Here is a 25,543-nt window from a genome sequence, read left to right as displayed (position 1 = left end):
TGGGGGTGATACCGCGTCAGCTCCGTTTTAGGGAACTAAACTAAAGAAGAATCAGCCAACCTGGATGCTAAGTGTTAGCAGCTGGCTAGCGAAGACAAACAGGAACGTAATGTCTAGAGCTTCTAAAGTGGTCTTGGGAGTTTCTGTGGTTTTGACGCTGAGCACCGTGACCGCTGTCCACCTCAAACAGACTTGGGACAGGCAGGTAGGACTTTCGGAAGCGACCGCCGTAATAAAAGCCGAACAAGCTGCATGTTGGCTCGACAGTAACGGTCTAGCGATCAGCGAAGGTCCCGTTGGTCCGGGTAAGGACCAGGAGCGAAACATCTTTGATTTGGAGAGCACACCCATAAAATAGATCTGATGGTGCAACTGGGTGCCAATACCCAAAATATTTACTTTATAATAGTTTGATTTTAAGAATACAGTTTTTACGTTTGAGTCGTTCAGCTGAATCAATTTGTTTTCATGTTTTAAGAAACTTGTAGATTGTACGGAAATATAATGCCCTTCTAAGTCTAAGTAAAATTGAGTTGAAATAACTAAAACCTGACTATTTAATGGACGACTGGTTAAATAAATTTCCCTGAGTAACTCGGGGATGAAATTCCCTTAGTAACCATGGTGATGATGTAACGATTCCAAACTTCTGGTCACATTTATACCCGCAGCGTCTACACGACGGTGTGCTCAGAGATCTGGAACGGTTGGAAAAGAAGAAGGAGAATCTGAGGTTACTGGAGGAGCAAAGAGTTCTGACCCGACAACTGGAGTACGAGAGACAGGGCAGGGAGACGTAGGTCCACCAACAACAGTTGCCTGGTGAGATCACTGATGACCTAGACGGGTCAATGTTCCCACACACCGAAGAAACCCGGGCAGGGTCAACCATCCTGACATCACGACACATTCCACATGCAAGAGGGTAACATGTCACTGTGTGTGGATGTGCTTCCTGTACAGGTGTAATGGACAGCAGTGGTGAGCAGCTCGGTGCAGCTGAAGACGAGGCCATCTGTACATCAGCCTCAGAAGGTCTGGAGGAGGGCGAGGTGGAAGGAGAGACTCTCCTAATCGTGGAGTCAGAAGACCAGGGATCTCTGGACCTGTCACACGATCAGAGTGGAGACTCTCTGACCAGCGACGTGGGTGATGATGCAGACGGAGGCTGGGCCTGTGAGGACATGTCTTTTCTACTGCGACCGCTGCCACAATTGGATCCCTGCAGGTGAGCCAGCCACTTGCAGCTTGGCGACAGTGCTGCCAGACATGTCATTGTGTTGTAACAGCGCTCTGTGTGTGTCACGCAGCCCAGCTTCATGGGAGCAGCCCAGCTACTTGAAAGGTGACAACTTCTTTAAGTTCATCTGCTGCAGCTGTTCTGACAACGGCACGGAGAGCTTTGAAAGGATGAGACTGACATGGCAACAGGTAACAGTGACAGCTGTCCTGCGCATGACAGCTTCAGCTGCTCTGACAAGGATGGTATTGGTATTTCCTTTCAGGTGGTGATGTTGGCCATGTACAACCTGTCTCTGGAAGGGACTGGGCGTCAGGGATACTTTCGTTGGAAAGAAGATATCTGTGCCTTTATTGGCCGACACTGGAATTTTCTCCTGGGAACAAGGTCACTGGACTCCTGTTTTTGACTCCGAAATCGTTCCTCTGTCCCAATTTTTTCAGAAATCCTGTTGTTTTGTTGCCATGGAGATCTCTTTTCTGTACAGGAAAAAGACTTCAACCTGGTGGAGCACAGTGGCTGGGTGTCTGTCAGTTGGAAGTCCCACTTACTTTCGCTCAGGAGCGCAGGAGTTTGGTGAGCCTGGCTGGTGGAAGCTGGTCCAGAACCGACCTCCAACCCTAAGACCAGAGGTGGACAAATCAACAACAAAGGCTAAAGGTGGGATGTGGCTGGAATCCAGGATGTTTTAGTTTAGATGACACTGAAGGTCTTCTTCCATGTGCAGCCTGCAAACCTGTCCTGGACCCAATCATCACTGTAGAGGGCCTACGAAAGCGCGGGGCCAGAAACCCCGTGGAGAATGCTATGCAGCTGAAGGAAAAACGCTCTCGCACACAGGAGGCCAAAGATATTCGGCGGGCTCAGAAGGAGGCCGGAGGCAGCTACACAGACCGCAGCTCGTCCTCTACACCAGTCAAACTGGGTGGAGGTCGTGGGGTCAACACTAGCCGTCGGCCCGACATAGCGCTGGAGAAAGGTGAGGTCATTGATTTCTCTTCGCTCAGTTCGTCGGACCGAACGCCTCTCACTAGCCCGTCACCATCTCCTTCGCCCGACTTCTCCGCTCCGGGTACGCCGGCCTCTCATTCGGCAACGCCCAGCCTGCTGTCAGAGGCTGACCTTATACCTGACGCGATGCCCCCCCAGGCCCTCTTCCATGGTAAGACCACACTGTTGACCACCACCGCTGTCACTGATCTGGTCAGCTGAGCTGTACATAAACACCAATGGACGTCCCTTTTGTGTGCTGGTTCTTCTAGATGATGAGGAGATGGAAGTAGAAGGAATTATTGACCCAGGGATGGAGTACATCCCTCCACCCAGTAGTGGTCTTATTGCTCGCAAGAAACTTTGCGTAGCTTCAAGTCACATTAAATGTGAGGCAGAGAGTGAGGATGATGAAGGCCGCCAGTGTGAGGAGAACTTTGAAGAACCAATGGGACAGTGCCAAGGCCTTGTCGTCTCCAATGGGGATACTGCTGGACCTGAGCGGAGAAGGGTCACGCATGCAGAGAAAGAAAGTGAAGCAGGCACCACCTGCCACTCTGCTCACATGACGCTGCTCAGTCTTTATGAGGAGAAGATGCTGCTGTGCCGCCTGGAGGCTTGTCCGCTGGCTTTAGCCGTCACCCCACAGGCCAAACGGCTCCACAGCAAGCTGCAGGTCCGCCAGGCCAAGAGGCAGAGAGGGCTATCTCTGCTGGACATGGACCGGGCTGTCAGCACAACACTCAGCCTGGTGGGGGGGATCTATGCTGCCCACAACGCAGGCGTGGAGATACAGAATGGAATCCTGGGAAAATACTGCACCAACAGCAAGGAACTGCGTATTCTTGATCGCTTCCAGGTACAGTGCTATGTCCCATCCTTCACTGCCTGTTTGTCCGTCATTCAGCGGCTCTTTTCACTCAACTCTGTCCTCTTGAACAACTTCACGTTTGTCTACAAATCGCTGACATGAAACAGTGAGGACCAATCACAGCTTCTCCCCTGAACTGTTACAGTCTGGTTCTGTTTCTGGTCCTCCTGTAGGGATCAACAGTTGATGTTGAACAGATTCAATCAGTATTGCTTCAGATTAAAGTTGTCCTTTAGTGAGCTGGAAAATAAAGCGTATTTAACGCGTGTGTCCATTCAGACCAGTGTTCCCAGAAGAATAGGTGTTCGGCAGCAGTCCGCATCTTTCTGGCACCGTTTGATGGGAGCAGAAGACAGTTTGGACCTGAGCATCAAGAGCCCGTACACGTCCCGCATCCTCAAACCCTTCATTAGGTAAAAGCAATTTGGCCCTTGACTCAGGCAGTGTTTCCTGCTCGCACACTTGTTGTAGCTGTGTCTTTTCTTCAGACGGGATTATGAGAGCCGTCCGGTGAAGTTGAGGTTGTTGGAGGAGATCAGAGCTTACCCTCACAGGAAGCACCCGAACTGGCTGCCCGAACCCAGTGCCCCCATTGACTACTGCTATGTGCGCCCTAGCCATGTCCCCTCCGTCAACGCCATGTGTCAGGACAGCTTCTGGCCAGGTAACGTTTCGTGGCCATCCCCGTGCTCTTCATGTCTGCGTACTGATCACGTGTGCTCCTGCTGCAGGCGTGGACCTCTCCGAGTGTCTGCAGTACCCTGACTTCAGTGTGGTGGTCCTCTATAAGAAAGTTGTGGTTGGTTTTGGTTTCATGGTACCAGATGTGAAGTACAATGAGGCCTACATCTCCTTCTTGTTGGTCCATCCTGAGTGGAGGAGAGCAGGCATCGGCACTTTCATGATCTACCATCTCATCCAGGTGATAAAAGGTGGTGTGGCTGTGCCATCAGACACCTGCTGGGTGTTGACACAGTGGTCTTTGTTTTATTTTCAGACGTGTATGGGAAAAGACGTGACGCTGCATGTGTCAGCCAGTAACCCAGCCATGCTGCTCTACCAGAAGTTTGGCTTCAAAGCAGAAGAATACATCCTGGACTTCTATGATAAATATTATCCTGTGGACAGCACAGAGTGTCGGCACGCCTTCTTCCTACGCCTCCGGCGCTGAGTCCACTTCACAGACTACACCTTGAGATTTTCTAAAGCTGGACATGATTCTGTGAGCATCCACTTGGTTTGTTCCATGGAGTGACATGGAAATCTGTGTGTGTGTGTGTGTGTGTGTGTACGTGTGTGTGTACGTGTGTACTTGAATCCAGCTGTTGTCATTCATCAGGAAGAATTTTTGTGATTTTCTTTATTTTGTAGAAGCTGAATGCATCACAATAATAAAATGCAACAACCAAAGTGGTTGATATGCAATAACAGCTGCTCCTGCATCTGATTGTAGAAATGGTGTAAATCTCAGCCAGCTGCTGAGGTCTTTTCATTTTTGTTTAGCCAGTCTGTCCAGTAAGGAAAGTCCAATCTGAGCAGCCAGCAGCGCTACCATGTTGTTGCAGCCTGAGTTGACGGCCAGATCGAACGCCGTCTGACCACTAGCGTTCTTCCTCCTCACCTTTGCGCCACAGCTGGAAGCCATAAAGAAACAGGAAATCATAGAGCTGTCAAAATAAATGTATGAGAGCTTCAAATCTGTCGGTCATCAGTGAAGAAGGCTGAATGTTGGCGAACATAAAAGTTAAAGATTGACAGCAGCTTCATTATGACTTCCTGTCCTCTGCCTCTATCTCACACCTTTGTGTCTCTTTGCATGTTTTTAGCCATGACGGCTCTTGTGGGTCACAGTCAGAGCATCACCTGAGCAGGACTTGAGCACACTGCAGACCTTCAGGGCCCAGTGCTGCAGCTTCATGCAGAGCCGAGTTCTTCATCCTGAGGATGACAGTCACCTGTTTCAGACTCAGACGACCTTTCACCTGTGTTTCGCGCAGGATATATGAAAGTAGCAGAATGTTCTAGTGTGAGCAAAACTCAGAAGGTTCTAGAAGCAGGTGGTCATGTCCTGTCCCTGTTTGTTGCATGCACGTGTGTAGAGGTCTTGGTCTTACGGTCCAGACTGCTGGTCGATGTTGGCTCCTTGCTGCACTAAAACAGGAAGTACTTGATGGTGGCCATTCAGAACAGCTACAGCTAGAGCGTGGCGGTCATTACTGTGGCAACAGGTGGGGTCTGCTCCCTGGGGGTTCGTAAAGAGAGCATTTGGTATATTGGCTGTTTGAGATGAGGATGCCGATTGGCCGTCCTGTACCTGGTCCAGGAGCTGCTGGACGATGCTGCACTGACCTCGTCCTGGACCCAGCTCCTTCATTAGCTGAGCATCCTTCACTTGCAGCTGAGGGCTTTGCATCTGTTTGTGTGTGGAGGATCTGGTTCCCGCTGGGAGTGGATCACTTCCTGTCAGTCACACGAAAATAAATGTGAGTGTCTCGTTAGCATGGGCTGCCAGAGTTATCTGCCTGGGTAGATTTACCAGGATGATTACATGGTCTGTGGGTGGAGTCTACATAGTAATTCTACACTTTCCATATATTTATGTCAATCTGCCAGTGAGAAAACACAAACTGTCCACCCCCAGGGCAGGGACTGGAAAAGCAGGGACGTGCAGGCGGACCACAAAAACACATCTGGTACCAGGTAAAGTTAAGGTCAAACTTGCTGGTGCTGCTGGGTTAGCATTACAAAAAAAACATGCAGCATAAACAGGAAGTGAGCCAGAGCCGGTTCTTACGGAGACTGTTGCCACCTGCAGGCAGCACTGATGGTTCCACGCCTTCACCTGCTGCGTTCCCCTGAGAACAAAGGCACCTTTGTTAAGCTGTTTTGGGACTGCGGTCAGTTATCTGGCAGATGCAGAACTAACCTGCTTCTTCCCTTGTCCTGCCAATGCAAAGCTCATGGTTAGAGTGAGATGCTGGTGGTCCTCCTGAACAACAGCTGAAACCAGCTGGAAGAGAGGGGACACCTCATTAGACAGGAGGTGAATCAGGTCAATGCCTGGGCTTATTTGATGTCTTGTTCGTGTGGGAGCACCTCGCCCATACAAGGATCTCCCAACAGAGCCTTAAAAGGGGTGTTGTTTTGAGTGTAACTCCTCAGGTGAGCACACACATGGTCCAGCTGCCTCTGCCAGTAGCCTGCAGACACAGAATCACTCTGGCATCTGTCATGGAACAGCAAAGGGTGTCGATGTCGGTCTCAGTGTTTCACCTTTTCCTGGGCTGATGGAGGTCATTGGGGGATGGCGGTCTGCGACTGACTGGCGACTGAGCAATAGCGCCCTCTCTCTCTCCCTCTGCATCTGAGTGGCTGATGGGTAATATAGTCCAACAGTCTGTGTGGATTTCTCTGCAGTGGGTGTGGCCATATTCCAAGTGCACTCGGATAGGGGAGTGGCCTGCCAGGTGACATAGCAGGAAACTGATTTTTTTTCATTCAAATTATAATTTTTTCTTTTAAGGTATTTTGAACAACACTCTGTCCTGCACCAGCAGAGATTATTTGTCTTTCACCTTAGATTGTCCTGAACACATTTTCACTTTTGACCCATAATCACTGATGAAAACACTGATTTTAATTTATTCAGTTGATCGAGGTGATGAAGATCAGTGAGAACCATCAAATCCATGTGTTGTAATCATTTATTGCTGGTGAGACATATCTGTTTTTTCTCAGGAAGAACCATTTTTACCAGTCTTAGATCTCAGGAGGGGGGGGAAATTAGTCTTCTAACATGAATGATCTCTGCTCGTCAGCTCTCATTACCATGTTGTTATTGAGGGTGTTGTCAACAGGTGGCGCTGTAGGGACCCTGTTTGTTGTGGGCAGGGTCCGCCCCCTCAGGGAAACACTACAGGCTGTGCAGTGTAAAGCACCAGGTTGATCGCTCACTGCACAACGCCAACAAACCACAAATGTGGCTGCGCAAACAGGCTGAAAGGACACATTTTCCACAGTGCTTCACTCTCTTGACTAGCTTAGGACAAATCATCAACAGATGTCTAGCCCGTTCCGCTAACATCAGTAGATTAACTTAGCTAGTACCGGTACCTGATGATGGGTACCGTCTCCAATGGGAGAGGTGAAAGCACACGTGTCACGTGTCTCTACATGTGTTTGATTTTTGTACTGTACTCACCTCTGAGCCACAGCAGCTGCAGAATCTGGACTTATGGTGGTTCAACCATTTACAGATGGAGCAGCACCACCTCCTACCTGCTGTCAGGCCTGAGAGAGTGTTGCTGCTGCACACCACCTACAGCAACACACAAGCACCTGCATGTTACACTCAAGGTTGTTACTGTGTGCGTGTGTGTGTGTGGTGTTGGTTTCTTACTGGTTGCATATAACTCTCGCAGGTCAAGCAACTGGACATGTTGATTGGATTTCCACTGCCACAGCAACTACACACTCGGTGTTCCTACACAGCAATGGAGTCAGTCAGAACCTGTGTGTTTGTGTGTGTGTGTGTGAGTGAGAGCGAGAGAGAGAGATCTTGTTTCCACAATGTTTTCAGAGTTGGAGTAACACAGTTCCCTGTGCAGATGATAATTTATTGAAATCAATAACTGCAAATGGACAACTTACATGTTGCAGTACATCAGCTGGGCCAGTCAGTGACAGTAATGAGCCAAACATGCGTACGTGTATCAAGAAGCTTGCAATCACAACAGTGAACATTTTCAACACAACAGCGATTTTAAAATTGAATATCAAAGATGACGAGGCGGAGCTGCTTCAATAGAGCAACCCTGAGCTACAAAGCTAAAAAAAATGTAGTTATTGTTGCTATGATTATTTTTCTACTCTTTGTTCTTCTTCTATGCCTATGTATGGTCTGCATCTAGTCACACAGGCTCAGGCGTCTGCAGTTGTGGTGCACATGCCTAAAATCACTGAAAATGCTACACTTTGTGTTTACCTCTTCTACAACTGTAGGGGAAAGTCTTTGTTCTGAAACTTCAGCACCACAGTTTGGACAGAACCGAGAGAATTGATCTGAAGGACGAGCACTGAGACAGTGAGCACACCTAGAGAGAGGGAGGGAGAGAGAGAGAATTGAATTTTGAAAACAGCTTTATTTGCCACTCTTACAAAAGAACATACAATTGAGATCTTTAAAAACACTCACTCATAATAAATATATAAATAAATAATCTATCTAATCTATATGAGTGCATCTCCCAACTGCAAAGAGTCATCTACCAGAAGACAGAGGACATGATCAAAACACCAGACCTGCTCAAAAGAGTCCAGATCTCCAGCTGCCTTTTGAAAATTAAAATCAATGAGTCAGGACTTGATCATATTGATATACACGGTGAGAGGTTCAACAATAAAAACCCTTTCTATCTTTTTCCTATGTCTTGAATACACTGCCATCTTGGCCTGCCCTAAAAAAAAGTTTAAAAGCTGACACTTGCACTTCTGATGACGTGTGTATCTAAAACCAAGAATAAAAGACTGCTTAAAAGATTCCCCACACCTTGAAAAAACATCTTTTAGAAATAAAAACAATGGTGAAAGATGCTGACATTTAAAAAAACTGTAAAAGATTGTCTCTCTATTGTCACAAAAAGGGCACTTGTCGTCCACCATTTCATTAATGGCTGATATGAATGAGTTTACTGGGAAGATACTATGGAGGACTCTCCAGTGGAGGTCAGCGTGTCTCTTAGAGAGTGAAGGCTTGTACAGCAACCTCCACTGGGGCCTGCAGTTTGGAGCCAGGCCAGAGGACCTTCTCTAGGGTATTTCAGCTCTCCGGTTCAGTCTATGCCTGTTCACGGTCTTCACCAGCATCTTATACAGCGTCTTTCCAGATACATCCTGTATAGAAACAGATGGCGAGGTTTTAAAAGGGGACCTGAGCAGTCTTTAAAATCCGGTGCCAGTAAAATGGCAGGGAATGGTTCCTCCTCTACCACAGTGGCTGTGGATGAGGTCAGGAGCAGGTGGTCTTGGCAGGAGAGCTTGGCTTTCCAGTTCTCCAGCAGTTTTTGCACAGTCCTCAGTGAACTTAAACCCAGCTGGGCTGCAAGGCCAGAGGGGTCATCGATCTGAGGGCCCATCAACACCACCACCTGGCCCAGTGTGACAGCTCTTGCAGTCTCCATCTTCCAGGCCATCGACTTCCCTGCCCAACTGGGAAGTTCCAACTTGGTCCCCCGTAGGACCGGCTCCTACTGGAGCCAGTACGGGGATTCCGCCTAAATCGGGCGGAGGGGAGCCGGAGAGTCAACACACATCATCTTGTGCCACAGGGTGGAAGAGACCAGATTGTTCACAATGAGTGTCCGACCTCTAAAGGACATCTTCAAGAGAAGCCACCTCCACTTCTCCAGCCGACCTGTAACTTTCTCTAGGGAATCTTCCCAGTTTCTCCCCATAAAATCTCCTTCCCCCAGGAAGACGCCAAGGTACCGTATTTCTCCTGTCTTCCACTGTAGACCCCTGAGTAGTGTGAGACCTCCTCCCAGCCCCCCACCAGCCATCAGAGCCTCTCTCTTTCCCCAGTTCACCTTGGCTGATGAAATAAAACCAAATTCATTAATAATGTTTGTTTAAACATCAATCTCTTCCTGTGAATTGGTTAAAACGATAAGATCTTCAGCATAAACAGGCAATTTAAAAGGCACGGGTCACTGGTGTAGATCTATGCCAACTAGTTTTTGTCGCAATTTGTAAGACAGAGGCTCGATGGCTAGCAATTTGTAAGACAGAGGCTCGATGGCTATCGCATATAGGATCCCAGAGAGAACAGCCTTGCCTCACCCCTCTCTGGATCTCAATGGGAGCGCTCAGCCACCATTGATCTTTAGAACATTCACAATGTCACTATAGAGTGTTCAGACCATAACTATAAAGACAGAGTTGAATCCAAAGGCAGATAAGGTCTGCCACAGGTACTGGTGTTCAATCCGGTCAAAAGCCTTTTCCTGGTCTATGGAAATAAGACCAGTCTGTGTGACCGATGAACTGGAGAGTTCCAAAATATCTGATTAAAAGTGACATTGTCACTGATGAACCCAACCCCGTCACTCTGCCATTTTGCAAACTTAAGGTGGCAGCGTGGAGCTCTTGAAGGGATATCCCTGCTGCCAACCTCGTGTTGGTGTCCTCGCTGACCTGAGGGAGACCCCTGAAGAAGCTGTCTTGCACATCTGGATTACTTGACCACTCACTCCTATAGAGGTTCTTATAAAACCCAGCAGCCTATTTCCTAATCTCTGATGAGTCTGAGATTCCGGAGCAGCTACTCGTACGTAAGGAGTGAATAATCTTCCCTTGTAAGTTCTTCTTCTGACCTGCAGACAGAGTTCTGACAGGTATTGACAAAAGAGATCGAATAACGCCTGTACTAACGTCTCTTCATTGGCTGCCCATTAAATCTAGAATAATTTTAAATAATTTTTCTGACTGCTGGTTCAGAATGCTGGTTTACTTGTGGTCCCCAGAGTCTCTAAAGGTAGAATGGGGGGCCGAGCATTTAGCTACCAGGCCCCCCTGCTGTGGAACCAGCACCTTGTCCAGGTACGGGAGGCTGAATCTATCTCTACTTTTAAGATTAGACTTACATACAGTAGGGTTAGCCATGGAGTTCCTCAAGGTTCTGTACTTGGACCAATCCTTTTCACCTTGTACATGCTTCCCTTAGGGAACATTATTCGGCAGCATGGGATAAATTTTCATTGTTATGCTGATGACACTCAGCTTTATTTGTCCATGAAACCAGAGGAGACAGAGAAGTTAGTGAAGCTCCAGACCTGTCTTAAAGACATAAAGTCCTGGATGTCTTCAAATTTCCTCCTCCTTAACCCAGGAAAAACTGAGGTCATGGTGTTTGGTCCTGAACCTCTCAGGGATAGATTAGATCATATAATCACTTTAGATGGTATCTCATTAAAATCTAGTCTCTCTGTGAGGAATCTAGGAGTAACTTTTGAACAAAATCTGTCCTTCAACTCACACATTAAATTAGTCTCTAGAAGTGCCTTTTTTCACCTGAGGAACATTACAAAGATTAGGAAGCTACTGACGCGGCATGATGCTGGTCTGGTCTGGTCTGGTCTGGTCTGCTCCGCTCCGCTCCCCTCCCCTCCCCTCCCCTCCCCTCCCCTCCCCTCCCCTCGCCCGGCCACAGCAGCAGCAAAAGACAGCGGAACCGCACTCACGGGCCCAGCAGCAGCAACAACAGACACGGCTGGCTGGGCCGCTTGAACCCCGCATTTCTCGGGGCAGGAGTGGACATGATGTCCCTCCGCTCCGAGGACTCACTCACTCACTCACTCACTCACTCACTCACTCACTCACTCAACCTAATCTACAACCCTTCTACACACAAAAAATACGGAAAATAACTCATACGCACAATCAGCCACAAGAAAGAATTAAGTTTTCAAACAGAAAACTGCACAAATGTTGAAACAAAAAACAATTTGCCCTCAGCTCCTCAATCACAGTCACAGTTGTCACACACCTTACTATCCCCCAGGTAACACTGCATATGACCCTTTTGACACCAAACAGAACTCTCACCCAAGACATCCAATTGTTCCCAATCTGTAACAATAATGGTGACATCTTCTGCACCGCCATCATACAGCCACCACCACCACCAGTGACGCTGATGCGGACCTGGCAGTATCAGTCCTGGCAGCCCAGATCTGAGACCACAGAACAGAGCTAATCCCCATTCTGGGCCGCTGCTGGGCAGCTCAGGCCACTTTCTACCTTCAGAAGCCTCAGCTTAAATTTCCCAGCATGCTTTGGTGTTACGATCATGTTTGTGAACAGAAAGCTAATCACATGTTGAACAGGTGCTCATCAGCAGCTCAGTTCATACCGCAGGAGGTTCGTGATGACCTCTTTGTCCTGCAGATACTTGGATTCCTGGCTGAGTCCTGACATCTTTGTCCTGCTTGCCTGCATCAGTGGGTCAGAATTCTGAAAAAACAAAGGTCAGCACACATGTCTTTCTTCTCCAAGTGAAGAACAGGTTCAGGTTCTGTGCCTACCTTGAATTGAGATCCATTTTGGGCAGCAGCAGTCAGAGATTTAAAGGAAACATCTCCCCTCGTCCAGAGTTCTGAAGGAAACAAAAACATGAGCTGATGACGCAGAAGTAACATGAACACGTTTCGATTGTACTGCCGGTGTCTGAATCATCAGACGACTCGATTGGGAACCCCTATCTGTGATTGTTCATCAGCAACACACCAGCTAACCTCACATCTGTATACAAAACTAGGTTTCACAGGTAGACCCACACAAAGGTAACAAACCTGAAAATCCAGCAGAATACGGGGGCTCTTCACATAGATTCTGAAACAACAATGATGGAAGAAGAATGAAGATGCATTTCTAAACTTCAGTTAATTAAAAGTCATGAGTGAACGTTGAGGCTCTACAGATAGGGGGCATCACTACCAACATTTAAAGCTTCTGCTGGGACAGAGGGCTGATAGGGCTGCATGCACGTTCGGGAATCAAATGCAGTTGGACTCTTTTCTGATCTTGTTTCTGATGACTTTTGAACCTCTGCCTTCAGGTCAGTGAATGAAAGATTAAAACATGTTATGCTCAGTAATCATCTCCTCCCAGGAGTTTGTGCAACATCAGAACACACATCACTGTGACGAAGCAAAAACTGCAGCTTTTTTCAACTTAGTAACTTCAGCCTATTGTGACCACGACGACTGAGGTGGAGGTTTGGTTACCTGCTCATTGGTCAGCAGGACATCTTTTTCCTTCTTGTTTGAATCTCGATTCTGAACCATGAACATCTTGGTTACGATTGAGCTTTCTCTGCCATCACTGCAGACAGAAGAGCCGAGTTAAGACCTGCATAAACACCTGTTGACTGCGTAGATTTTGGTGGTAATTCGACTTTTGCATGTTTGACACATTCCTCCATCTTGCTGTGAAATATTTAATTAGTAGGCGTTGATGGAGCTTTAACCCTAACCTGGTAACAGCGATGGCTCTGACAGTCACTCGACCTGCAGGGAGCCGGATAGGTTTGCTGTACTTCCTGACTCTGGCTGCTGAGCCACACTGGACCATATCTGGCTTCGAACCATCCAGAGTGTAGAAAATCAGCACTCCAGGAGTATCTGCAGAAGCAAAAACACATCTGACCCCTGAACACACTCACCTGTCTGCCAGACTCTACAGTTCAGAGAAGATCTGAAGCTGGAGGTGGAAAATGTTTCCAGCTTTCCACAATGTTCCCAGATTTGTACCTGACTGGATGAAAACAGGTGTGTCGGTATCAATGTCTCTCCTGGAACCATGCGTGTGGAGACTGCTGTTGGCAATGATGAATGGTGCTGACACCACTCCTGCAGTCATGGTGACACCTGTCAATCACACAGAAAGAGGGGACATCATTAGGGCCCTAAACATGATGGCTCTTGGGTCAGGGCTTAAAAACAAACAGTTCATCCATGCATCCACATTCTACTGCTTAACTGGGCAGTACCTAAGCAGAGAAGCCAAGACTTTGTCTCCCCAGCTACTTTGTCCAGCTCTTCCCAAAGCAGACCCAGGTCCGCTGAGAGACCCTCCAGTGTATCTTGGGTCTCCCCCCAGGCCTCCTTCCGGTTGGACCTGCCCAGAAACCTTCACCAGGAAGGCTTAAGGAGTTCGACCCAAGCCACCTCTGAACCCCTCCCAGATGACTGACGTTCTTGCCCTGTCTCTAAGAGAGAGTCCACACAGCCGACTCATTTTCAGCTGCTTCAGCTCTTTCTTTCGGTCACTAACTACAGCTGGTGACCACAGGTGATGGACAGAACATATCAAGAGCTTTGCCTTTTGATTCACCGCAGAAGACTAATGCAAGGTCCGCATCACTCTCGATGCTGCATGGACTCGTCTGACGATCTCTTGCTCCATTCTTCCCATGCTCGTCAATAAGACCCCAAGATACTTTAAGGCCTCCACTTGGGGCAGGATCGCCTCCAAGTCCCAGAGGGGCATAAAGGGTAAACAGAATCAGGCCGCCCTGGTGTAGGCCAACCATCACTGCAGCTCTGTTCCTCTGTTCCACAGCAGGACGAAAACTACACTGGTCCTCCTAAATCCAACATTCAACTCTCAAACAGACCCTCCTCTCCAAGGCACTGGCCTGTTTCTCTGGAACTACTCCCAGCCCCTAGTTCACATATGTGGTTGACACTTGAGTTAAAATCAAGGGGAAAGAAGTGGAAGCCTTGAGTGTCCACATCATCGCAGTGAATCATAACATCTTCAAAATATAAAGGATTCCGGTTAAATTTCCGTATACCAGGAAGCCCTCATAAGACCTGCAGACAGTTCCACATTTCCATCTCCTCATCTCGCCACATTAAACAATTTTAAATCTTTTCTCACCCATTTACTATTTAGTTAAACGCTGCAGAAGGAATAAAGAAATAAAAGCATCTTTCCTCCGTGCACATGTCCCATAAACAACCTAAAACGCTGAGAACGGTACTTACTCCATTGATTGAAGGTCGGACGGCGACTGTTTGAGGAAGCGTCACCATAGCTGCCAACGCCTCAATAAGGAACATCGCTATTGGCTGTGCAAAAACAACACTGAGTGACGCCATCGCGTCATTTCCGTATGATCCCTTCCATGTTGGACCGTGCTCTCTTGTCCCAAACATTGTTTTTTGTCTTTTAATGGGCTTCCTGCTTTTCGGCTTCGTACTTGTTTTTAAAATTCGTTTATTTGTTTTTAAATGTCTTCGTGCACATTGCCCCTGTTTACCTGTCGGACCTACCGGTACTCCACCCTCACGCCCCACAACAGTCTGACTCATTTCCGGTTTTGAAAAGCCTTCTAAAAACATTCGGTTGCATTTTTAGCTGCTTATGAGAGGCTGCATTTTATTGTTTTATGTTTGTTGTTAATGCTTTCTATTTTTGGCTCTGTTTTTATCATGTCGAGGACTTTGTTAGATGATGGATGGTAGATAGATGGACAATTACATGACCAGGAAATTCTGTTGTCCACACACAGCAAATGAGGTGCACCAGTAGCCTTTAAAGAACATACATTATATCCTGACAGCTTGTCCGTCCTCCCTGCATTATAGTGGAGGATAAGATTGTAAAATTATTTTCACACCCAAAATACGCACAGAAGGAAACACCATGATTGAGTCACAGACTTTGTTCGCCCTGTATTTCATGCAGAGACTCAAGTGTCTTATTTTCCACATCTTACCGTAATGATTTATTTCTGTCTAGATACTGGCATTAGTTGAAGTTAGCTGATTGCAGCAATAAAGAGGGGAACTACAACCTAACATAGTTGTAATGCAGTAAGTTACTTTGAAGCAAAGCTCCTTTGACCTTTTTACATTGTAAGATCAGATGTCAAAGCTTCTTTGATCTTTAATCATATTTGTAATTCCCAAGGCTGGGTGTGTTGGTTTAAAATTAGCAGAAAATTGGGATTTCTTGGACACATGTCACATTAACAAAAGCAGTAAAGTTATAGTGCCCTATTCCTGATGGAGAGTGACAAACTGCAATGAAAATGGCTCTTTGCATTAAATGCACACTTGCTGTGATGGCTCACAGAAAGAGCTCACAGCTTTTTAAAATTTGTATTTTACAGAATAAATTTTGGAGTGTGCTCTACCTAATGGCTTGAGCTTTAACTTTGGTATCGGGGTCAAATTTGTACTAAACTAATACATACATACAAATACAAAAAAAATTCCAGTTTCAGTAACACAGCCAGGAGCCTGAAATTTGGAAACTTTTTCCTGCTATGAGTTTGATTATATTATAAAAACGTTCTGTGCAGGAGCATGACTTCCTGTTTATCCTGAGATTATTTTTTAAGGTGACACTGTAGGGCTGCTTTATGTAGTTTGTGTTTCAGCTTCACATAATGACAGCGATTCTGATTCTATCTCAGAAGAAGCTTCTCTCACAAAAAATTAACACAAAATAATTCAAAAACAACTGTAGGATAAAAATATGTTTACAAACATCACTTCAGCTCAAACGTAGCTCAAAATGAGGAACGTCATTTTAAAAGTTTCAAAAACTGGCACTTTTCAGGACACGCCTATAACCGAGGACCCCGAAAGCCGACAACATGCTAACGGAGTAGCTAGCAAAGCTAAATGAGCGGACGGAGCTAACGGGAGCCAACAGCAGTTGTAACAACGTGCGGGACCACAGACATCAGAGCCAGGATGGCTGAGGTGAAAGTGAAGAGGGAGACGAGTGTTTCAGACCCCGCTGAGGTCGAGAACAGGTTAGAAACACCCCGTTAATTCAGTTCTCCCGTCCTGTGATAATGAGTATTAATGCTACTGCAACAGCTTTAAAACCATGAATATCGGTGTTGTTTACCATTAATCAATCTCAATTAATCTTTATTTATATAGCGTCTTTTACAATCAAAATTGTTTCAAGGCGCTTTCTAGAATCCCAGGGCCTAACCCCAGACAAGCAACAGTGGCTAGGAAAAACTCCCCTTTAACAGGAAGAAACCTTGAGCAGGACCAGGCTCATATAGGGGGACCCTCCTGCTGATGGCCGGTTGGGTAGAGAGAGAGGAGAAGGGGGAGGACAGGTAGAGGATAGAATGGGGAGGGGAGGAGAGGATAGGCATAGAGCATAGAAATACATACAAAAATACATTATATTGAATATTGAATAAGCTGCCAGTTGAGTGGGTCAGCGGGGCTGGAGGTCATTATGCAGCTCTGAAGGCGGCGATACCTGTAAATAAATACAGAAAGGGGGGAGCAGAAAAACTACACAAGAAATAGCATCACGATGTTTGTCTATGGAGGTAGTTCCACCTGGAATATTCAAATATTGCTTTTCTAAAGCTGGACATGATTCTGTGAGCATCCACTTGGTTTGTTCCATGGAGTGACATGGAAATCTCAGTGTGTGTGTGTGTGTGTGTGTGTGTGTGTGTGTGTGTGTGTGTGTGTGTGTGTGTAGGATCACAGAACTGTGTCAACAGTTTCCTCATGGCATCACAGACCAGGTGATTCAGAATGACATGCCTCATCTGGAGCCACAGCAGAGGGCCATGGCTATCAACAAGTTGCTGTCATTGGTCAGTTGCAATTTGAAAAGTTGCTCTAGTTTGTACTGCATGTGATCCTCATGATGCCACCTGTTGCAGGGTCAGCTGGAGTTGCTGAAGAATAGCTCTGGTCTCTTATATAGGATGAAGGATCTGCAGAGTACCAGGTAAGGTAGCCGAGGCCTCCGGCCTTTACGTTATTCATGGCTGTCTGCTTCAGATGTTGGCGGATGAATGCTGATGGCAGTTTCCGTTGTTTCAGTAAGATGAAAGGATCCGACAACCAGGAGAAACTGGTCTATCAGATCATCGAAGATGCAGGAAACAAAGGTGACACCAAAAAGGCTAGAAGGCCAGGCAGTAAAGCGAATGTAACCCATCGGAATGATTTTGAAGATATATAAGTATATAAGTATGGAATTGTGTTAGAGAGGATGAGCTCTCTGAGGTGTCACATTGTAATAACTGTCTATACTTTTACGGTCATTTGTATAATTTAAGTAAAGTAGCAAAGATGCAGGAGCCAAACACGATGTGTTGGATGAAGTTTTAAAAAGTTAAATGTCTATACCTTGCTTACATTTTTCACTTAAAATAATGTATTGATGCAAGAATAGCATGCAGCATAGCCTTGTCACCAGCTGTAATTCCTGGTCTCTGTTGAGCTCCTGTTAGAGGTAAAGTGCTCTGCAGGGGGAATATTGTTGTTCTCTCTCAGCAGATGGTCTTTTGAGTGATGTGTTTCATGTCATTCCATGCTGCAGGGATCTGGAGCAGAGACATTCGCTTCAAGAGCAACCTCCCTCTGACAGAAATCAATAAAATCCTGAAGAATCTGGAAAGCAAAAAACTCATTAAAGCTGTGAAATCAGTGGCTGTAAGTATCTAAACAGTCATCAATGAGGAGACTGAAGATCACATTCGCTGTACATCTTTGTCTGCAGGCATCCAAGAAGAAGGTGTACATGTTGTACAACCTGCAGCCAGACCGCTCGGTGACAGGCGGGGCCTGGTACAGTGACCAGGACTTTGAATCAGAGTTTGTTGAGGTCCTCAACCAGCAGTGTTTCAAGTTTCTGCAGAGTAAAGTATGAAAACATCAGATGGATAGATGGATGAATGGATTATGGGTGGATGGATGGATAAATGATGCTCGGTGGAAGGATGGGTGGTTGGTTTATCGGTGGATAGAGGGATAATGATGGATGGATGGTGATTGGTGATTGTGGCTTGTCACTCTCTGGTTGTAGTGTGGCAGGACCGCCAGTAGGGGGTGCTGCTGCAGGTCCGGCCACACAGATGCTTTACCATCAAAGATGTTCATCTCTAATGTGTTCAGGCTGAAGCAGCCAGGGACAGTAAACACAGCCCCATGGTCCAGAGGAACAGTTCCTTTGCCACTTCACATGAGGTGTGGAAGTACATCTGTGAGCTGGGAATTAGTAAGGTGATGCTTGGAAGCCATGTCCCTTGATTAAGATTTACTTATTAGCATGACAGGCTCAGCACCTTGCTGACGCGCCCACTCCTGGCTGATTTGTAGGTGGACCTGTCTATGGACGACATCGAGACCATCCTTAACACACTGATCTATGATGGGAAGGTGGAGATGACGGTCATTGCGGCCAAGGAGGGAACGGTGGGCAGTGTAGATGGACAGGTGAAGCTGTACCGCGGTGTCAACGCTGTCATCCAGCCCACAGGCCTCATTAGGACACCTTGTGGACTCTGCCCGGTAACAGCACACCCTTGAGTGTTGCAAAAGCCAAGAGAGGGTCTGATGTAATCTTTCCTCTCCTCAGGTGTTTGACGACTGTCACGAAGGTGGTGAAATCTCTCCATCCACCTGTATCTACCTCACCGAGTGGCTGGACTTCTGACATCACACTTTCCACAACTCTTTTCTGCCCATTTCTAATAAATCAGTTAGTTCAGCCTCAGGAAGTCTTGTGTCTCCCTGAAACATAATTTCAAACCTCACTTTTAACAACCACTGTCAGAATTTGAATATTTATGCTGGAATTTTTCATTTAATGTAAAATTTCAGAATAGAAAATTAAAATGGTTGTTTTTAAAATCACAAGGAAAGAGTGAAGTCCACCTGGTTTTAAAAGGTAAACAAATGGTGGAAAAGAAATGGTCCGTCCAGTTGAGCCTCGTTTGAGCTTAAATTTTAACCTGAGAAATTTACCCTGACCGTTGGAAAGGATGACTGAGGTTCATTGTACTAATGACTGTTCTCTGAAGAATCAGTTTGTCCGCTTCCCATCACCAACCTCCATCAGGCTCTACCGGCTTCTGCGCTGACATCAGCAGCCAGACAGGCTTCAGTTTAAGTGGAATCAAGCTTGCGTTACCCATGAGCCCCAGAAACAGCTGCCGGTTCCATCAGCCCTTCCTAGAAACTTAAACTTGTTATTTGGTCAGAACTTCTGATTCCGCTGAATTCGTGCTGGTGTGTGGCAGCCGAACTTGTGTCGTTTTGAGTTCGATTCAATATAGAGCAACGTGAGACAAGACCGATCGGAGTCGGGGTGTGCGGGGCTTCTTGTCAGTGGGTGGGGTCTAGTCTACCCAAACACTGAAACAAAAGCAGCATTTACCCTGCAGCGCCCCCTACATGACAAATATCCCTTCACAGGTTTGACCAGGACAGGCCGAGGTTTATTTTTGATTTATGTAGGAGGAATAAAAAGTCAACTATTTCACTGTTCACTCCATATTTCTGGAATTGCTACAATAAAAATATTTCTGAAAAATGAATGTTAAAGCGCAGCAGAACTTGAACCTGTTGGTTATGTCGCTAACGGTGGGCAGGTATGACCCTTAATGCGTCACGTGGTCTGAGTAAAGCAGGAGAATGTTTGTTGAGGAGGAGGAGGAGGAGGAGGCGGCAGAGGCAGCAGTGCGGATTCTTTCCCATCATCCCCCGCAGCAGCGGCAGCAGTCTGGCGCTCCGTCCTCTTGGTGTCGAAGCGTCTCTGCAGACTCTGTTTTCCAGCTCAGCTCCGGTTCCTCGCTGCTCTTCTCCACTGGTGAGCCAATTTTCTCCTCTTCGGTCTCAGCTCGGTTCTGTTCGGGTACCAGTGCTCTGTTCGCTATTCTAATCTTCCGTTTTCCTACAATCTTGGTATCGTCTCCGCTCTGTGAGGCGGCGGTCTCCCCCGGGGGTTGGCTCCTCTCCCCCGGCCCCTCCGGCCTCAGTAGCAGGGCCGCGCTGCGCCTCAGACCGTACGTTCACAGCCTGCTCTGTACTTCCCCTCCGCCCAGCAAGCTGCCATTTGTCTCGGCCGAAGATGGGGAATAATAACGGTGCGCCATGGAGGCGAAAACAGGCGTGGCTGCGCGAGCAGGAGGGGGAGAGTGAGTGTGTGTGTGTGTGTGTGTGTGTGTGTGTGCGCGAGCGCGCGCGCGGACAATAAACCACACATACGCTCCCCCGCCCCCCTCTTCCTCTTCCACCTCCAAATTGTAACGGGACGGTGAGCAGGCCGTGGTGGGCCCAGAACCAGAACGCGGACCCACAGCGACGGTCTGAATCATGTCTGAGAACGTAGCTTTGACCGTTATTTAACCCCTCAAAAGCATTCTGAAGCCACGCACGCAGGGCCGAGCTCAGGCCAGAAGGGGCCCTGGGCCAGAAGCTCTCCACCCAGAAAGTCCCACACTGATGACCTCATGTTTTTTCCAAATTCGCTATTAACGTTAACAATATTAGTACGTGTTAGTATTTTATACGTGTAAAAACGTAATATGTAAGTAACCAAATTACCATTTTTTAAAAGTGGGATTGGAAGGAAAATTAATGAACTATCACACATCAGATAGTACAATGTTCCAGTAATATGTTTGGTCTGCTACTGAGCAACTATTACTAATTACTAGATAAATCAGATGCTAAATATGATGGTGGTTTTATGGAGTCAGCTGCACAGGAACTAAACCTTTCAGTTCTTGGACGGCATTCTGCTGTTAACGGTCCATCTGTCAGGGCGAGACCGATCCAAGGTTCTGTGTTTAACGGCTACAAGAACATACAAGATGTCCAACAACAGCAGCTCTGTCGGCATGAACTGAATTTTATTTGGGGTTCCAGTTGTTTTCTAGTGTTTGTGTTTATGAGATGTGGAAGAATTCCAGGAACCAGTAACACCAAATAGAGTATTTGGACTACAGGAGACACATGCACTTCCTGTTAACATGCTGTTGCTGTGTTCCATGAACTGCTGCAGAGGAGACATATCCAGTTCCTGCGGAGCTAGTAGAATTTATTGTAAGATAACCTCTGAGGTTGAATGAATTATTGTGTAATCTTGTGATTGATGACCACAAATGATTTATGGTTTTTGTTTGGGATCAGTTTAGGAGAACTGTCTGCAGTGAGCAGAGGTCATTCTTCTTCAGCTGTTCCTGGATTGTCAACGATTCTGGCACACCCCCCTTTCCAAGATGTAGACCGTGGTTGATGGTGTGCCCTCTTCACTCAACAGTGAAGGGAGAAGCCTTATTTCCTTCTGTACACACTTGTTTCCTGATGGTGGAGCTCCTCTATTCCAGCCAAGGTCTGTTCTGGTCTGCAAAGACCTGATCCAACTCCTCACTGGTCAGGGTTGGGAGGGGCCCACACGTTGGTGCACACATGCACGTCATCTTTGAGGAATGTGCAGTGATGTGAGTCTGGAGGGAGAGGGCAGGGCCAGTCTCACTTCCTGTTGGTGCTGCTGAGGGAAACATGTGTTCTGTCTCAGGTTCTTCCTCCGTTTGAGTCTTGAAGATAAAGTTGAACAGAAATCCACTGCTCTGATGAGTGGTTATTTTTTCTTGTCACCTGGTAACATTCTCTAACATTTGCCAGTGAAATTGTGATACTACTGATAAAATAATAATAAACAGTACAGAGTTACTGACCTCTGACTTTGATGTGTTTCCAGTAGGGGTCTTCGATACTTACCGTATTTTCACGACTATAAGGTGCACTTAAAACACTGAGATTTTCTCAAAAACCGACAGTGTGCCTTATAATATGGAGCGCCTTGTGTGTGGACTGAGTTCCAAAATCTGCTGTGCGCCTTTGGTGGGTGCACTACGGTAAACGCTCCGCCAATCGAGTAGCGGCACACCTACGCGTAAGGATCCCCTAAAATGGCGCCAGTCAAGCGAGACGCGTATGAATGAGGCTTACTTTAAACTGCAGGCCATCGAATATGCGGCTGAAAATGGCAATCGAGCAATCTTAGTGTTTTCGCTTTATGAGGAGGCGGCATCTCCCCATACGCGCAAGGACAACTGTTGCGCAGCGGCTGCCCGCAGACTACCAGGAGAGGGTGGCCATCTTCCGCACCTACTGCCGCGACAAGATAACCGCACCCAGCCACATCACCAACATGGATGAGATCCGTCTGACTTTTGACATCCCTTTGACCAAAGTCATGCAGCTCCGAAGGCGGCGATACCTGTAAATGAATAGAGGGGGGGGGGGGGGGGGGGGCAGAAAAACAACACAGGAATCAGCATAACGAGTCTGCTTGATGAGGAGAGGAGAGGAGAGGAGAGGAGAGGAGAGGAGAGGAGAGGAGAGGAGAGGAGAGGAGAGGAGAGGAAACCATGACCCAGTGGGGTGACAGAGGCCTGTCAGGTGATAATGTTTCCGGACCCCGGCAGCCTTGGCCTATAACAGCATAGCTAAGATGTGACCTAACGATTAGATGACCCCCTAAGTATGATAATTTGTCTATCTATGATAGTAACTGGAACTACAGAATTAGTAACAATAAGCTTTTTCAAAGAGGTAGGTTTTAAGTCTGATCTTAAAAGTAGCGATGGAGTCAGCCTCCCGTACCTGGACAGGGAGCTGGTTCCATAGCAGGGGGGCCTGGTAGCTAAATGCTCGGCCCCCCATTCTACTCCTAGAGACTCTGGGAACCACAAGTAGACCAGCATTCTGAGAGCGGAGCGGTCTATTGGGCTGTTAAGGTATCACTAGCTCCTCCAGGTAGGATGGAGCTAGGCCTCTGAGGACCTTGTAGGTCAAAAGAAGGGTTTTGAAAATTATTCTAAATTTAACGGCCAGCCAATGAAGCAACGCCATTACAGGAGTGATCTCTTTTGTCAATACCTGTCAGAACTCTGGCTGCAGCATTTTGGATCAACTGGAGGCTTCTTAAAGAGTTGTTTGGACACCCTGATAATAAAGAATTACAATAGTCCAGCCTGGAAGTAACAAAAGCATGAATTAACTTTTCAGCATCATGCCGCGTCAGTAGCTTCCTAATCTTTGTGATGTTCCTCAGGTGAAAAAAGGCACTTCTAGAGACTAATTTAATGTGTGAGTTGAAGGACAGATTTTGTTCAAAAGTTACTCCTAGATTCCTCACAGAGAGACTAGATTTTAATGAGATATTTGAAGACATCCAGGACTTTATGTCTTTAAGACAGGTCTGGAGCTTCACTAACTTCTCTGTCTCCTCTGGTTTCATGGATAAATAAAGCTGAGTGTCATCAGCATAACAATGAAAATTTATCCCATGCGGCTGAATAATGTTCCCTAAGGGAAGCATGTACAAGGTGAAGAGGATTGGTCCAAGTACAGAACCTTGAGGAACTCCATGGCTAACCCTACTGTATGAGGAGGGAGCACCATGGACATGAGCAAACTGGTATCTATCAGATAAATATGATCTAAACCAGTCTAGTGCTGTCCCTTTAATCCCAATCACATGTTCCATGTAACAGGATGTTGTGATCAACTGTATCAAAAGCAGCACTGAGATCCAGCAGAACCAGCATAGAGACCAGTCCATGATCTGAAGCTATGAGAAGATCATTAGTAACTTTAAGAAGTGCTGTTTCTGTGCTGTGATGAGCTCTAAAGCCTGACTGAAACATCTCAAACAGGCTGTTCCTCTGCAGGTGCTCCAGTAACTGAGTCACCACCACCTTCTCAAGAACTTTAGAGATAAAAGGAAGGTTGGATATCAGCCTATAGTTTGCTAATACATCAGGATCCAGTGATGTTTTTTTTAAGCAACGGCTTAATCACCGCCACCTTGTAGGACCGGGGTACATAACCTGTCACTAAAGAACCATTGATCTGGTCCAGGATAGAACTGCCTATCAATGGTAAAACAGGTTCTTCAACAGGTGTGTTTGGATGGGATCTAAAAGACACGTGGTGGTCTTGTATTTCTGAATTAGCGATGACGCCTCAGAAAAATATATAGGGGTGAAGGAGTTTAAGGGCTCGTTGGAGAACCTGTATGTTCCCACAGTCAGCACATCTGGTGATGGTCCAGTTGTTGGGATGGCCTAGTTAGCTTTCTCTCTGATAGCTAGAACTTTATCAGTGAAGAAGCTCATGAAGTCTTCACCACTAAGGGAAGAAGGGATATGTGGATCTAAAACACTGTGACTCTTAGTTAATTTGGCCACAGTGCTGAAAAGAAACTTGGGGTTGCTCTTATTTTCCTCAATTAAAGAAGAAAAATAAGCTGTTCTAGCCTTACGAAGGGCCTTTTTGTAAACTAATAGACAGTCTTTCCAGGCTATATGATAGCTGTCTATTTTACAAGAATGCCACTTTCTGCTTGAGGGTCCTGATATGTGAATTATACCAGGGGGCACACCTCTGATTTACTATTTTCTTTTTCAGGGGGGCAACAGAATCAAGCGTGATTCTCAGTGAGGTTGCTGCACCTTCTGCGATAGAGTCAACCTCAGCAGGGCTAAGATTATAATGATTTATCCCTGGGGAAACACACGGTGGTCCTGGGATTAGCACAGGGATCGCTTCCTTAAACTTATCCAAGGTAGTTTTCTCTGTCAACTGGACTGGGTTTCAGTTCTGAAATCGCTGGGGAGAGAGCTTGAAAATATATAGCCCCTGTGGACCATTTGCATGCTAATGATCTGGGTGGTCACCTGAGAGTCGTTAGCAGGGTCGTTAGTCGGGTCGTTCACCTAGTTTCTGTTGAGATGTCTCCCCTTTGTCTGCTGGGTCACATGGTGATGAGTCACTGGGTCTCTTGGAATGGTGTGAATGTTTGTTTTGCTGTTGGAAGGAGTGGAGGACTGCATTGTATGTGGGTGATAGGAAGTGCCTCAGGCCACCACCTCTGTTTAAGGATGGTTTCTCCAATTTAACATGGATAGCTTCCTTGACCCCCCTTTCGAACCAGCGGTCTTCTCTGGCCAGTATCCGTACTTGGCTGTCCTCGAAGGAGTGCCCACTTTCCTTTAAGTGTAAGTGGACTGCTGAATCCTGACCCGAAGAGGTGGCACGTCTGTGTTGTGCCATTCTTCTGTGTAGAGGTTGTTTGGTTTCCCCAAT

At 46.8% G+C, this 25,543-nt stretch overlaps 5 protein-coding genes across 14 annotated transcripts in view; 4 read left to right on the top strand and 1 right to left on the bottom strand.

Annotated features, from left to right (window-relative positions):
- The first annotated feature begins 34 nt into the window (after positions 1-34).
- On the top strand, positions 35-819 carry pet117 (PET117 cytochrome c oxidase chaperone). The gene is made up of 2 exons (XM_029850747.1): positions 35-205; positions 672-819. Exons 1-2 carry the CDS (start codon positions 65-67, stop codon positions 798-800), a joined length of 270 nt encoding a protein of 89 aa, XP_029706607.1. The 5' UTR covers positions 35-64; the 3' UTR covers positions 801-819.
- A 147-nt stretch (positions 820-966) lies between these two features.
- kat14 (lysine acetyltransferase 14) lies at positions 967-4,529 on the top strand. Its single transcript, XM_029850739.1, has 10 exons — positions 967-1,228; positions 1,311-1,431; positions 1,506-1,627; positions 1,728-1,900; positions 1,968-2,402; positions 2,503-3,089; positions 3,381-3,514; positions 3,590-3,765; positions 3,833-4,023; positions 4,099-4,529. The coding sequence occupies exons 1-10, from the start codon at positions 969-971 to the stop codon at positions 4,270-4,272; spliced, it is 2,373 nt and encodes a 790-aa protein (XP_029706599.1). The 5' UTR covers positions 967-968; the 3' UTR covers positions 4,273-4,529.
- On the bottom strand, positions 4,447-14,707 carry dzank1 (double zinc ribbon and ankyrin repeat domains 1). 8 transcript variants are annotated; one of them, XM_011612697.2, is made up of 19 exons: positions 14,648-14,707; positions 13,409-13,525; positions 13,132-13,279; positions 12,884-12,980; positions 12,598-12,708; positions 12,449-12,488; positions 12,182-12,252; positions 12,010-12,110; positions 8,086-8,194; positions 7,501-7,584; positions 7,303-7,419; positions 6,375-6,561; positions 6,198-6,301; positions 6,028-6,111; positions 5,896-5,956; positions 5,416-5,561; positions 5,216-5,343; positions 4,965-5,039; positions 4,447-4,735 (listed from the first exon to the last, which is right to left on the bottom strand). In XM_011612697.2, exons 2-19 carry the CDS (start codon positions 13,515-13,517, stop codon positions 4,591-4,593), a joined length of 1,917 nt encoding a protein of 638 aa, XP_011610999.1. In that variant the 5' UTR covers positions 13,518-13,525; positions 14,648-14,707; the 3' UTR covers positions 4,447-4,590. The 8 variants fall into 8 exon arrangements, 4 of the variants coding, with proteins under 4 accessions (XP_011610999.1, XP_029706600.1, XP_029706602.1 ...); XM_029850740.1 differs by lacking the exon at positions 14,648-14,707 and adding an exon at positions 13,648-13,785; XR_003891562.1 differs by having other exon boundaries at positions 4,599-4,735; positions 4,902-5,039.
- A 1,522-nt stretch (positions 14,708-16,229) lies between these two features.
- On the top strand, positions 16,230-19,161 carry polr3f (polymerase (RNA) III (DNA directed) polypeptide F). Of its 2 annotated transcripts, none has more exons than XM_003972208.2 (9): positions 16,230-16,428; positions 17,130-17,247; positions 17,317-17,384; positions 17,480-17,547; positions 17,982-18,094; positions 18,162-18,305; positions 18,557-18,664; positions 18,761-18,952; positions 19,020-19,161. In XM_003972208.2, exons 1-9 carry the CDS (start codon positions 16,367-16,369, stop codon positions 19,095-19,097), a joined length of 951 nt encoding a protein of 316 aa, XP_003972257.1. In that variant the 5' UTR covers positions 16,230-16,366; the 3' UTR covers positions 19,098-19,161. The 2 variants fall into 2 exon arrangements, with proteins under 2 accessions (XP_003972257.1, XP_029706592.1); XM_029850732.1 differs by having other exon boundaries at positions 17,311-17,384.
- A 956-nt stretch (positions 19,162-20,117) lies between these two features.
- Positions 20,118-25,543, top strand: part of LOC101067271 (spectrin beta chain, non-erythrocytic 1) — a 30,909-nt gene continuing 25,483 nt past the window's right edge. Inside the window, exon 1 of one of the 2 annotated variants that reach the window (XM_011612693.2) lies at positions 20,118-20,252. The gene's annotated coding sequence lies outside the window, so the exon portion shown is untranslated. The remainder of the gene's footprint in view (positions 20,253-25,543) is intronic. The other variant, XM_011612695.2, reaches the window with a different exon arrangement.

Source organism: Takifugu rubripes, chromosome 17 (genome assembly GCF_901000725.2).
Source record: "Takifugu rubripes chromosome 17, fTakRub1.2, whole genome shotgun sequence".
Taxonomy (NCBI): Eukaryota; Metazoa; Chordata; class Actinopteri; order Tetraodontiformes; family Tetraodontidae; genus Takifugu; species Takifugu rubripes.
This window is presented reverse-complemented; position numbering and strand designations above follow the sequence as displayed.

What these genes read in the sequence shown, in the direction of transcription:
- polr3f (XM_029850732.1), top strand. Translation starts at nt 16,367, where the DNA reads ATGGCTGAGGTGAAAGTGAAGAGGGAGACGAGTGTTTCAGACCCCGCT. An exon ending in CCCGCTGAGGTCGAGAACAG is followed by an intron (nt 16,429 to 17,129) that starts GTTAGAAACACC and finishes GTGTGTGTGTAG; the next exon opens with GATCACAGAACTGTGTCAAC. An exon ending in CGAAGATGCAGGAAACAAAG is followed by an intron (nt 17,548 to 17,981) that starts GTGACACCAAAA and finishes TCCATGCTGCAG; the next exon opens with GGATCTGGAGCAGAGACATT.
- pet117 (XM_029850747.1), top strand. Translation starts at nt 65, where the DNA reads ATGCTAAGTGTTAGCAGCTGGCTAGCGAAGACAAACAGGAACGTAATG. An exon ending in AACAGACTTGGGACAGGCAG is followed by an intron (nt 206 to 671) that starts GTAGGACTTTCG and finishes TTATACCCGCAG; the next exon opens with CGTCTACACGACGGTGTGCT.
- dzank1 (XM_011612697.2), bottom strand. Translation starts at nt 13,517, where the DNA reads ATGACTGCAGGAGTGGTGTCAGCACCATTCATCATTGCCAACAGCAGT. An exon ending in TCCAGCAGCTCCTGGACCAG is followed by an intron (nt 5,344 to 5,415) that starts GTACAGGACGGC and finishes ACGAACCCCCAG; the next exon opens with GGAGCAGACCCCACCTGTTG. An exon ending in TGTGCTCAAGTCCTGCTCAG is followed by an intron (nt 4,736 to 4,964) that starts GTGATGCTCTGA and finishes TATGGCTTCCAG; the next exon opens with CTGTGGCGCAAAGGTGAGGA.
- kat14 (XM_029850739.1), top strand. Translation starts at nt 969, where the DNA reads ATGGACAGCAGTGGTGAGCAGCTCGGTGCAGCTGAAGACGAGGCCATC. An exon ending in AATTTTCTCCTGGGAACAAG is followed by an intron (nt 1,628 to 1,727) that starts GTCACTGGACTC and finishes TTTTCTGTACAG; the next exon opens with GAAAAAGACTTCAACCTGGT. An exon ending in TCAGGACAGCTTCTGGCCAG is followed by an intron (nt 3,766 to 3,832) that starts GTAACGTTTCGT and finishes CTCCTGCTGCAG; the next exon opens with GCGTGGACCTCTCCGAGTGT.